We start from the raw sequence: 12,885 nt of genomic DNA on the forward strand, positions 1-12,885 counted from the left end.
AACAAACCAATATTGAACCCAGAGATACTTAACCTACCCTTTTTTATTTTGAGATGTGTCTTGCTAAGTTGCTGAGACTGGCCTTGAATTTGTGGTCTTCATGCCTTAGTCTCCCCAAATGCTGGGATTACAAGCATGCACCACCGTGCCTGGCAGTAATTCACTTTTGTTGTGTTGAGAATGGCTGTTTATTTAGGCACTTGGAATTGAACCCAGGAGCGTTTTGTCACTGAGCCATTTTCCCAGCACATTTTTTTTTTAAATTTTTTAATATTTATTTTTTTTTAGTTTTCGGCGGACACAACATCTTTTTTTGTATGTGGTGCTGAGGATCGAACCCCGAGCCGCGCCCATGCCAGGCGAGCGCGCTACTGCTTGAGCCACATCCCCAGCCCACATTTTATTTTTTATTTTATCTTGCTGAATTTCCCATGTTGGCCTTTAACTTGGACTCTCCTGCCTCAGCCTCCTGAACAACTGGGATTACAGGTGTATGCCACTGCATCCTGCTGAAAATAACTTTTTAAATCTATTTATTATTATGTATTTATTTTGGTATTATTATTATTAGGTATTTATTTTGGATTGAACCCACAGTTGCTTAACCACTGAGTCACATGCCCAACCTTTATTTTTTTTATTTTGAGACAGGGTCTTACTGAATTGCATAGGGCCTCACTAAATTGCTGAGGCTAGCCTCAAACTTGCAATCCTCCTGCCTCAGCCTTCCAAGTTGCTGAGATTACAGGCATGTGTCACTTTGCCCATCTAGATCTATTTATTTTATTATCTTTATTAGACATATACTGGACTTCCCTTGTTGTATATGTAGTTAATTTCCATAGCTGTCTGGGTAACATCTGAGCCCCAGCATGAGTTTTAGGTGTGTCAGTTCCCCTCCTACCTTGCATCCCAGGCTTTGTTTAGCCAATGAAGTCTTAAGTTCAACTTCATTTTCTCTTTCTCTTCTTTAGTGCCTGCAGCTTCTCACCCATACTTTTAATCGAGAATTCAACCAAGTTCATGGCAGCATCAGTGACTGTAAGGTGAGCACTTTGAAGCCATCATCATTAGCTAGTGTGTTGGTTACCAGTTTCTCTTCAGCGTTCCAGATTTTGTCCCTGGCTTTTGATGCTTTTAGATGGCTTGATATGTGACCATTATGTCTGAAAATGTATCTGGTTTTTCAAAGTCAGAACACTGACTTCTGAAGATAACAATGTATGTGTCCCTTACAGTGATTTTCAGAGGAAAAACATTTTGGGATTCTCCTTAAATCTCTTGGAGAAGAATATTCTGTAGACGGTGATATGTTTGCATATGACAAGGCACAAGAAAGTCTTAAGGCTTTTTCTTGGTGGCAAAAAACCTAGTGTGTTCAGCAAAGAAAACACTTCAGAGAACTATGTCATTCACTGTCTTCATCAGCATGAGCTTTTTTGCTGTTCTTTAAACACTCCCAGCTCATTCCTGCCAGGGGTCTTTGCAGGGGTCTAAGATTGTCTTGTGTGGAGCAGGCCTCCTTAACTGCCCAATCGCAAGCTGGCCGCCCTCTCAACTTTCCACACCACGCTGTGTTATTTTTCACTGTAGTGCTTATTATTACCTGGTACCTTTTTTTTTTTTCTTTACCTTTTTGCAGTACTGGGGATTGAACCCAGGGGTGCTGTACCACTGAGCTACATCCCCAGCCCCCATCCCTTCTACCTTTTTTAAATTTGGAGACAGGATCTCTCCCAGTTGCTGAGTCTGGCCTCAAACTTAGAATTCTGCCTTGGCCTCCTAAGTTGCTGGGGTTATGGGCATGTACCACTGCACCCAGTTACTAAACAACACTCTTTAAAAAAATATTTTTATTAGTTATTGATGGACCTTTATTTATTTATTTGTTTATAAGTGGTGCTGAGAATTGAACCCAGTGCCTCACATATGCTAGGCAAGTGCTGTACCATTGAGCCACATCCCAGTCCCCAAACAGCACTTTTAAAAGCGTTTGTTCAGTGGTTTATTGTCTGCCTTCTCTACTAAAATGTAAACTCCAGAGCAGGACATAGGAGAGCAGGACCTCTACTGTGTTCTTAGTACAACACATAGCATGTGGTGGCTGCTTGGGTTCATGCATGCATAATGTTATTTAATTAATGTCAGAGGGCCATAGTAATATTTAAAAAATAGCTCTACTTCTTTTGTAAATGTCTTTCTTTTTTTTTAAAATGGTGCTGGGGATAAAACCCAGGGCCTCTTGCATGCTAGAAAAACATTCTACCATTGAAATACACCCCTCAGTTTTTTTTGTTTGTTTGTTTGTTTGTTTTTTTGAGTTTGTGTGTGTGATGCTAGAGGTCAAACCCAGGGCCTTAACATGTGCTAGGCAAGTATTCTACCACTAAGTTGTATCCCTTATCCCTAAAACTTTATGAAGGGAAGGCACTAATTGTTAATGCCTATGGCAGAGGCAGCTTGTATGCATTTATTTATTTATTTATATTTTCTTTTGCTGCTGGGGATTGAACCCAGGGGCACTTACCACTGAACTACATTCCCACCCTGCTTTTTTTCCCCCTCTTCCCTTCCCATCTTTTTTTCCCCTTTCTCTTATTTCTCCTAGGGACTCCCACATGCTCAGCAGGTGCATTTTAGCCCCATCTTTTGTAAATGTCTTGATTCCTAATGTTGTGTTCAGTCTATAAAATATTTGTATACTTATTTACTTTCTCTTTTATGTGCATGCTTTTTATTTTTGGCAGCTCTTCAGACTGAGCCTAGGGATGCTCTACCACTGAGCTACACCTCCAGCCCTTTTTATTTTTTTATTTTGAGACAGGATCTCATTAAGTTGTTTAGGGATTTGCTAAATTGCTGAAGCTGACTTTGAACTTGCAATCCCTCTTCTCAGCTCCTGAGTAGCTGGAATTACAGGTGTGCACCACTGCCCCATCTGTAGGTTTATTTTATTAAGTGATCTTCTGAAGATTTATGAAAGGAAGTCAATGGTTATCAAAGACTATGGCAAAGGTAGCTTTTCAAAATTTATTTTTTTATTTACTTATGATTTATTATGGTACAGGAGATTAAACCCAAGGGTGCCTTGCCACTGAGCTAAATTCCCAGCCCTTTCTATTTTTGATCTTTAACAGGGTCTTGCTAAGTTACCTAGTCTAACTCAACTTGCAGTCCTCCTACCTCAGCTTCCTGAGTTGCTGGGATGGCAGGCATGCCCCACTGTGCCTGACGAGAGGAAGCCATTTGCTCCTGTATCTCACTGGCTATTTTTTGTTCTTTGGTTTTTTTTGCTTCCAGTTGTCTGATATCTCTCCAATTGGGCGGGATCCCTCTGTGTCCAGTTTCAGCAGCGCTACCCTCACTCCCTCCTCCACCTGCCCCTCTCTGGTAGACTCTAGGAGCAACTCTGCGGATCAGAAGTAAGTGCCCAAATTTCACAGAGAAGTCAGTCTAAGAACCAAGGAAAATGTCAGCCTTCCCCCAGCTCTGGTTCTCAAGTGAGGGCAGTGCCATCCCCCTGGCAATGTTCAGAAATGCACTGGAGCCTTTTCTCATTAAATGATATAAATTTAGGATGCCATCAACTATAAGATTACTTTATAGGCCACTAAGGAAAAAAAAAAGAACTAATTCAGTTTAACATGCCATCACCTGTAAGAGGCATTGCAATTTAAGAAGTGATAAATTATGAAAAAAAGGGTTTCTTACAATCAGTGAGAATACCATCTTAGGCTAAGCTGCTCTATGAAGATACCACACAGAACCTAGGAGATTCTTTCTCAGTAAAGAGAACTGGTCCAGCTCAGTGTTGCAGCTCTGCTTGCACAGCCATTAGGAACCAAGGTTCTTCCCATTTGTTGACTTTATCTGCTACTCCTAAGGCAGATTGAGATCTCAGATTGAGTGCATGGTATCCTCTAGAAGGCTTGTAGATGGTCAGGCCCCACCCAAAGTTTCTGATGCTGGAGGTATCTGTTAGAATCTTAAGAATTTTAATTTCTGACAGTTTCCCAGATGAAGCTGTTGCTATCAATCAGAGACCACTTTTTTATTCTCTGTGCTAGGGCTAGAACCCAGGACCTCATGCATGCCAGGCAAGTATAGAGACCACATTTTGAAAACCACCCTAGGTTTGACTACAGAACTAAAAAGAAACATAAGGGAATAGAGTTCACATTCAGGAACTTGTATTCAGAGAGCCTTAGGCTAAGAAGATAAACTGAGACTCAGTGATTATCAGTGACCTCTTGCAACTCTAGGAGGACACCAGTAGAATTCAGTGTTGACTTTCTGATAGGAGCTTGTCTACTCGGCTGAGTTCTCTGAAACTGACATTTGCAGCTGGTGCTCAGGGAGAGGAGCCATATCCTCCTGGAGAGGTGGCTGTGCCCAAGATGCTTTGGCATTATTGAGACTCTCATTACACTTTTCTTTCTAACCTCTCTCTTTTAAAGGACCCCAGAAGCCAATTCCCGAGCATCTAGTCCCTGCCCAGAATTTGAACAGTTTCAGATTGTTCCAGCCGTGGAAACACCCTATTTGGCCAGAGCAGGAAAAAATGAATTTCTCAATCTCGTTCCAGATATTGAAGAAATTAGACCAGGGTAAGTACTCTATTCCCAGGGATACTAGATATAAAAAATTAGCAAGAAGAATTGACTTCCAACTCATGTGTGTGAGCCTGTTGTAATCTAGTGCACTTTGAATCTGAGGAAGGAGCCAGACTGGATTTCTGCCCCAGCTATACCTCATCAGGCATCGGCATCTGACACAGCATGGTGTTGGCACTTTTTGCTATTTTGCTGTATTAATTTGGCAGGAAAGAATCTAGGGCAAAAAGACCATTAATAGTGCTCAGCTCATGATTATCTGTCTTTTTTCTGGTTTTGTGGAACTGGGTACTGAACCCAGGGCATTTTACCACTGGGCCACATCCTTAGCCCTTTTTATTTTTTATTTTGAGACAGGGTCTCACTAAGTTGCTTAGGACCTGCTAAGTTGCTGAGGCTGGCCTTGAACTTGCAATCTTCCTGCTTCAGCCTCCCAATTGACTGGAATTATAGGCATGCATCATCTCATGCTCAGCATATGATCATTTTCTTTTTGTGAGAAACTAACTTTTTTGTACTGTCCTTTTAGCTCAGTTGTCTCTAAGAAAGGATATCTGCATTTCAAGGAGCCACTTTCCAGCAACTGGGCTAAACATTTTGTTGTGGTCCGCCGCCCTTACGTCTTCATCTATAACAGTGACAAGGACCCTGTGGAGCGTGGCATCATTAACCTGTCCACAGCACAGGTGGAATACAGCGAGGACCAGCAGGCCATGGTGAAGGTCAGTCCTGCTCTGCCCTGGCTTTTCACTGCCACGCGTGCCTTCCCTTTTGAGTTTAAGGTTCTGTTGTGTGGTATGGATCCTCCTGTAGACTTGAATTCCTTGAGCTTTCAGCCTGAAGCTCTTTATACCCTGTGAACCTGGCAAATGTGGCAGGATGATCCCCAGTGCTTGTTCCATGCAGCAACCTTCTTCTCTACCTCTCTCTTTCAGACACCTAACACTTTTGCTGTATGCACAAAGCATCGTGGGGTCCTTCTGCAGGCTCTCAATGACAAAGACATGAATGACTGGTTATATGCCTTTAACCCACTCCTTGCTGGCACGATAAGGTAAGAAGTTCTTCTGTTTGCTTTCTCCCCTGGACTTTTGGCTTCAGAGATATCCACATAAATAGGAAACGTTGAGGTGCAGGGAGAGCAGGACTGCAGTGAACTGTATAGTGGTGATGAGGCCTCTCCTTTCCTTTTTATATCCTGGTCACCAAGGAGACTCTGGTCACATGTGTACCCGTTGGTCTCCTTTTTTTGTTTTCAAGGTCTGCAGGTGGGGTTCAGGGCACCAAGGAAAGGGAAGATTGTAAGGACCTTAATATCTCCCACCATTCAGCCCTGTGATTCAGCCACAGGTCCTCAGTGGGGCTAGTGTCACAGGGTCCCCATAGTTGGCAGGACCTCAGCCTAGCATTCATTCAAGGTCCCAGAAGACCTGGTCCTGCAGAGGAAAAAGACCTGTGAGATGAGGACACCTAGGTCCAGTTTGCTGATCCTGCCTCCCATTTGTCCCACAGGTCTAAACTCTCCCGCAGATGCACAAGCCAGCCGAAATACTAAGCTGCACTCGCCTTCGAGAGATAAAGGAAGTGTTACCTCTCATTCTCTTTGTGATTCTTGACGGTTGCTCCTGTATGTGACCCTGTGCTTAACTACTTTTCCCTCCTTGTTCAGCACTTTTTCTAGTTCTCCTGTTGCCCATCTTCATGGCTCTGTACTCTTTCCTTTTTTCTTGTGCTAAGAATCTTGTTAGTAGCATGTGGCCTAATGAAAGGAAAAAAGATTAACAGCAGTGCGCACCCACATACACACACACCTGAGGGGATCCAGTGAGTCTCCACGTTATTTTTTTGGTGTACTTTGGCTGCCTTTTGTATGATAGGGCCCATCATGACCACCACTGAGGTCTCGTTGTTGTCTTTGGATAATACCTCTGACTGTTTTTCAAGGTTCCTTTTTTTTTCTTTCTTTTTTTCTGTGATAGCATTAATATTTTCTTGGGTGGCTTAGAGACTAAGGGAGGAAAAATCTGGCCTTGTTAGACCCTGAGAAAAAAATTTATATTTCCCCCCTTCTGTCTCTTTTTTTCTGTGGCCAATCCCTGTATTTCCATTCAGGGAAAAAGTTCTAGTGGGCTCAAGAATGGGACAGTTAAGATTCTGAGTCAAGCTGGGAGCATAGTTACAGGATTTCATGGAATGGGAGCTGCAAGAGGAGCCTTTTCAGTAGGCTGGGGCCATGGTTGCTGTTGGCCTTGTGGGAAGGGACAGGCCGAGGGTGCAGGGGGCTCACAAGACACAGGACCTGCAGTGGGCCATGAAGGCAGCAGTCAGAGGGACCCTTGTGAACTGCTTTTCCCTACAGAGAGGAAGGCTCTTGTTCAGGAGTTTCTGAGTTCTGTTGTTGACATTAAGGATGACAGTGGACACATTATCAATTAGAGCAGCGTAATGCACACATTTCCCACAAGGGGGAGTGATAAACTTGATGCGGAGTAGGGACTTGATGTTGTAGCTCCTTTTGATCAAAGTGCAGCTTTCAGTATAAATGTGGAAATCTGCCTGTGCATCCAGTAGCTCATCACCCTGTACTCATAAATGAGCAAACATGGCAGTCTTGACTTTCTGGATCCCAAGATTAAGACCAACTCCCACCACCTCTCCAAACAAAACAAGACAGACCTGGGGACAAAGAATAGGGTGGAGTGAGCCCTTCCCACAGTTTGCTGCTTTACCCTGCCCTGTCTCTCCTCCTTTGTTACTATCTCCTCCATGTAGTGTAGAAATACCACCTAAGGAGAAAGGAGGGTGCTCACTGCCAACAGACAGACCAGATCCTTCCATTTCCAAAGACCAGCATAGAAGATAACGCTGCTCCTGTCAACTGCCAGTGGGTTCTGTAGGAATGACTGGGGTTAAAGAAAGCCCCCATGTCCTTGAGGTGCTTTGCCAGTGACTCGGGGTTGCTCCCTGCCACCCTCCACTCCCCTGCTCACCTCTACTTCACCACTGCTCAGGCTTCCAGGAACAGGCCTGCGCTCTCCGTCTGACAGGAGTGAGGGCTCTTGGGCACTCTCAGGTAGTGGGGGGCTGAATTACTTTCCAGTAGGTCAAGAGCTCTCACATCCAGTCACTAGGGAGGCTTGTCATCCAGGCTCCACTTCTGAACTCTGTCTGGGTTGGGCTCATCTCTGAGCAGCCAGTCTCCGTGCCTCACTTAGGATTGCCTTGGAAAGAGGAGGAAAGTGAATCACGGAGAGCTTAATAAAAGAAGCAGAGAAGTCAGACTTATCTGAGAGGTGATCAACAAAATTTGTGGATTTTTAAACATGGGTCACTAACTTTAATATTGTTGCCTAAGCGGTGTGTGAGGTTTTAATATAGTTAGAAGTCTTCATGGTCTGCTGGACGCACATGCCGTCCAGCAGGATCTGTCTGCTAAGAGACAGCTTCATGGATAGCAGCTGAAGATAATTTCAGGGAAATGAAGATGAAATTTGAAGGTCACTTCAAATCAAATCAGCAATGTTGCTGTTGAATTGGACAGAAGGATCGTGTCTGTGGCAGGGGGAGGTAGGAAGAGTGAAATTTGGATACACTGAAACAACTGATTTTTTTTTTTTTTTTTTTTTTTGTCTAACTCAAAACTGGCTTGGAAAGTCTTTGCTTTGGAGGGTCAGACATTAGAATGAGCCAAATTGGACTGTATTCACCACACACCCAAATACGAAGGCCTCATTGGAAAATCAGAGGTAGGAGAGTGGTCATGTCCTGCAAGAGGTCTTGGTCAGGCATGCTTTCCCCCATCCCAGGAGCCTCTGCCATGGCTGATGGGTACACACAGCCTTGGGTTCCACTCCTTTTCTTGGGGCCTATATTCAGATCAGTTGAACAGTTCCAAGATGCATGTTTCCCATTCCAAACAGGGCTGTCTCTGCTTAGAAGCTTGGGGAGAGGGTTTAGAGTAGACTGTTTATGGAGCTCCAGCTGTAGCTGTGGTGGCAGGAAACTTGAAGAGATCTGACCCATCAGGTAACTACATTTTCAGGTGGCTTATTTATTTTTTCTTGCTTACAGCATTCATTCAAATAAACAAAAAGGCAAGAAAGAAAACTCAGCCACAGAAAAACGTGTGATAGTTAAAACTTCTCTCCCTTCCCCATCCTCCTTTCTCCTACCAAAGTGAAAGATGGCCTCACAACCAGCCCCAAACCAGTGCTCAGACTGTCCCTGTTTCTGTGTGCCAGCCTGGGAGTCAGTCAGCTCTCAGGCCAGAACTGTGGGGGGCCAGCCAGCCCCTGCACACAGTCAGGAGCGCAGGCCAGGCTGCTGCTGGTGGCTGGGTGGGCACCTGGACCCCAACACATGGTTAAAAAGGAGAAATTGTTGATGTGAGGAAGGAAGTTTTCCCAGCTAAGAAACCACTATTATTTTACTTGCTTCACCCCAGCTACATAGAATTTAGATAGCTACTCATATTAGAGATGGATGGATTTTTCAGCTTTTTAGTTGAAGGAGTAAATTAGATCATTTTGAAAGGTCTTTGGGGATCTAAAATTGAGGTGACTTCTCCTGGCACAAATCCCAAAGCAAAGACTTTATTGCCTGCTGCTTCTTATCTAATTTACAGGGATATTTAATTTTGTAAGGTATTTGTATATTTATACAGCTATAATGAATTGCACATTGGACTGGAAGAGAAGGATTCTCTTGGGTACAGCACCTGTGGGAACTCTTCCTGTGTCTCCTGCTCTGGTGCTGGGCTCTGCTCGGGATCTCCTGGACAGTGTCAGGGGTTGTTTGACTTGGGTCCTGTGCATTTCCTTTGGGTTTCCTTTTCAAAATGTGATTATTAACTTGCTCTCTAAGAAGAAAAGAATAATTCTGCTGCTGCTCTCAGGAGATTGCTGGATGTGTTTGAATAGGACTCTGCATGTGTGCACTGCAGCCATCCACCACGGCTCGCGACCCATCAGCTTTGCAGGCCAGACCATGACCCTGTGGAGCAGCTCAGAGATCATTTGCTGAGAGATTATTTGCTGCTGTTGTTCAAAAGGCCATTTATGAAGTTAGTATTTGAGCCCTATAAAATCTTATGAAAGCCCCCAATCATTTAAAAGAAGAAATCAGATTGATAAAAGTTAAAAGCACAGCCAGAGGCTGGGCTGGGGCTCAGTGGCAGAGTGCCTGCCTGTCATGCCTGAGGCCCTGGGTTCCATCCCCAGCACCACAAAACAAAAAACTCACAGCCAGAAGGCTGCTTAGGTGGGAAGTGCAAGCCGAGGTTGGCCTCCTGCTGATCCCTGGCTGCTGTGTGCTGCTTTTCCGTGTCTTCCAGTTCATTTCTTTTCATGCTGTGTATTCTGGCATCAGTTCACCTGAGGAATCCACCAGCCTTCTTGTGTTTAAGGCATTGTCTTAAGACACTGTGGCTCTAAAGTACTTGTCTGTTGAGATTGAAGTCTCTTGTCACCATCTTCACACGCTATAACAAAACCCATGAAGCATAAGTGGCCTTTTTGAACCAAGACTTTTGCAAACTGATCTCTCCCCAGTGAAGGAGTTGAGCACATTAGCAACAATGTACATTATTAATTTTGGATTTTCATTTTCATGTTTTATTTTGTAAATACTATCTGATGTTTGGAGCTTGAGTATACAGAATGTAAATATAGTTCTTGTATTTGTACTAATTCTGATTCTTTTGCTGTATAGCCTTAGGTGTGCAATGCAGACATTATCTAACTGTGTATGGTAACCTACATCACAGAACTATTAGTGAACAAGGTAAAAATAATAAAGGTACAGCCAGTGCATCAGAAGGCTCTCAATGTGCATTTATTCTCACACCCTTTAGAAGTAATTACACAGATTTCTTCTCTTGACTTTCGTTTAATCCTGCAAAGATTAAACGAAAATCACAGTGCTATGACCTATAGGTTCCTTGCTGATACTCAAAGTAGTGCTTCTTGGCCTGGGGTTGTGGCTCAGAGGTAAAGCGCTCGCCTAGAGTGCGAGAGGCACTGGGTTCGATCCTTAGCACCACATGAAAATAAAATAAAGATATTGTGTCCATCTGTAATTTAAAAAAAAAAGTAGTGTTTCTTATATAACCAGGAAAGCTAATGTGGTGGTGGTGTTTAAAAGAATTTTCCTCTTAAATATGTTAGTTATTTTTGCTAAGAGATTTGGTGTTTCTCTCCTGAAACACATTTTCTTTTTTTGTCTGTGGTACTGGAGAGCAAAAACAGGGTCTCCAGCATGCTAGGCTAATACTATACCACCCATCTACATACCCAGTCTTTTTCTATTTGTTTTTTATTAGGACAGGGTCTTGCTGAGTTGACCTTAAACTTGCAATTCTCCTGCCTCAGCCTCCCACATTGCTGGGATTACAGTTGTGTGCCACTGCCCAACTGAAGCCTTTCTTTGTATATAACTACCAATGATGTACTAGTGTTATGTTGAGTGTTGGTTTTTGTTTGTTTTTTCTTTCTTGGGAAGAGGATTTGAAAAAAAATCAACATGTCAGTTTATTTTAACAAGCTCTCCTATGAGCAGCACTTGAGAATGGGGATCCCGTGCTGATACAGTGTGGGGGCCAGTGATTCTGCAGCACACGGAGCAAGCACCTGTGGCCTCTGTTCCAGTGGGGGACAGTATCTGCAAAACATATTCACAATGTCGAGCAGTAAGGGTCACGGTAGACAGTAAACCAAGTGGAAAATGAGAGGGATGGGGAGGAGGCCTCTGCTTACACCATGCAGAAAGGAAAGGCTCTCCTGGGAGATGGCATATAAGTAAGTAGAATCCTGAATCGCCAGATGAGGAGGCTGTACAGATCCCTGGGCAAGGAGGTCTCAAGCAGAAAAATTAAGCCCCAGGGTTAACAGTGTCCTAAGTAGGTTCCAGAAGTAACAAGGCTGCTGGTGTGGAATGAGTACTAGGGGAGTGATGGGGACTTCAGGAAATAGCCAGCTCCCAGGGGTCAGGGCTTAGGATGGACTTGGGTCTTCATTAGAGTGAAATGGGAAGCAAGTGAAGGTTTCTGAAACAAGGAGGCAGGTCCTGTTATTTGTGTTTTTAAAAGACCATTCTGACTGCCGAGTGGAAGATAGCTTGCTGGGGGTTGAGGGACAAAAGTAGGAAAGGAACAAACTAGGAGTATTCCAGGGGAGATGATGGTGCCTAGACCAAGGTCAGAGCAGGACGGGTCCGGAGACACCAGCATCGGCAAGTCGGAACCAACATTTGCTCAGAGCCTTTTTGTGGAGTCAGAAAGAAAGGAGGAAAGTAGTTCACAAGATGCATGCCTGGGCAAAGAACAGCATTGCAATTTCCCAAGATGAAGAAAATGGTAGAAAAACAGCTGTCGGGTTGGTCGTGTTTGTTTTGAGATGCCAGCACTTCCACCTGCATGTGTACTCTGCGGGACAGTTGGGTAAACTGGTGGTATTCAAAGAGGCTGGAGACCTGGGGAGCACTCCAGCGGGTAGAAGTCAGAGAGAGAAGACTGGTCCAGCAAAGAGGAAGAGGCGTGGCCATGAAGAGTGACAGGCGGCTGCCAGGTTTCTGTTCTCGGACTAAAAGGTTCAGGGGTCACTCCAGTTGAACTGGGCTAATTGGACTGTGCAAAATAACCACCACACGAGAGACACAAATACCTTTTTTGCTGTGACAGCTCCTCTGACCTTAAAGGTCCATAGGAAGAGAGAGCGAGAGCACGCACTGACCCCTTTTATTGAGGAGAAGCTGTTCAAATGAGGCAAGGGGTCAGGTTTCAGGGGGCTGAATCTATCTTCATGATGTCCACTGTCAGCAGACTGACTGACACCTGGGTAGGCCACACCCAAGGGCACAGTAAGAGAAGGGGACATACACAAGGCCCTTCCATGGAAGATTCTATCCTAAACAGGGCAAGGGGTTATATTACAAAGGAACAGGTGAGTGTAGCTCCACTCATGGGGCTGTAGCAAGACACACCCATGCACAAGACACCCACCCTGGAACCCAAGAAGGGTGGGGAAAGCTCTGCCACATTTCTGTGACTGAGCGCCTCAGCACCCAGCTGGGGAGTGTGACTCAGTCAAGTGCAAGGTTGGTCTCCCACAGGTGGCCACTAAGTGTTGGAAGATGCAGGATGCCATCACTGTGTCCAGTGCAGCCGATAAACTGAAGCGGCGAACCACAGGTTTCAGCAACAGGAAGGTGGAGGAAGTTTGGGGGAGCCAATCTTATCACTATTTCCCAGTTTCAGAACCAAGTGAGATAAGGCCAA

The 12,885-nt window shown here is 44.4% G+C and overlaps 1 protein-coding gene across 23 annotated transcripts in view; it reads left to right on the forward strand.

Annotated features, from left to right (window-relative positions):
• Kif1b (kinesin family member 1B) overlaps positions 1-10,429 on the forward strand; it is a 151,015-nt gene extending 140,586 nt beyond the window's left edge. For 21 of the 23 annotated variants that reach the window (XM_078025246.1, XM_078025248.1, XM_078025254.1 and 18 more), the window contains 6 exons: positions 975-1,046; positions 3,301-3,422; positions 4,458-4,607; positions 5,143-5,335; positions 5,549-5,667; positions 6,126-10,429. In XM_078025246.1, the coding sequence (XP_077881372.1) occupies positions 975-1,046; positions 3,301-3,422; positions 4,458-4,607; positions 5,143-5,335; positions 5,549-5,667; positions 6,126-6,168 (699 nt within the window). In that variant the 3' untranslated portion in view covers positions 6,169-10,429. Of the gene's footprint in view, positions 1-974; positions 1,047-3,300; positions 3,423-4,457; positions 4,608-5,142; positions 5,336-5,548; positions 5,672-6,125 lie in introns of those variants that run through there. The other 2 variants (XM_078025261.1, XM_078025260.1) reach the window with 1 other exon arrangement.
• The last annotated feature ends 2,456 nt before the right edge of the window (positions 10,430-12,885 follow it).

Source organism: Ictidomys tridecemlineatus, chromosome 11 (assembly GCF_052094955.1).
Source record: "Ictidomys tridecemlineatus isolate mIctTri1 chromosome 11, mIctTri1.hap1, whole genome shotgun sequence".
NCBI lineage: Eukaryota > Metazoa > Chordata > Mammalia > Rodentia > Sciuridae > Ictidomys > Ictidomys tridecemlineatus.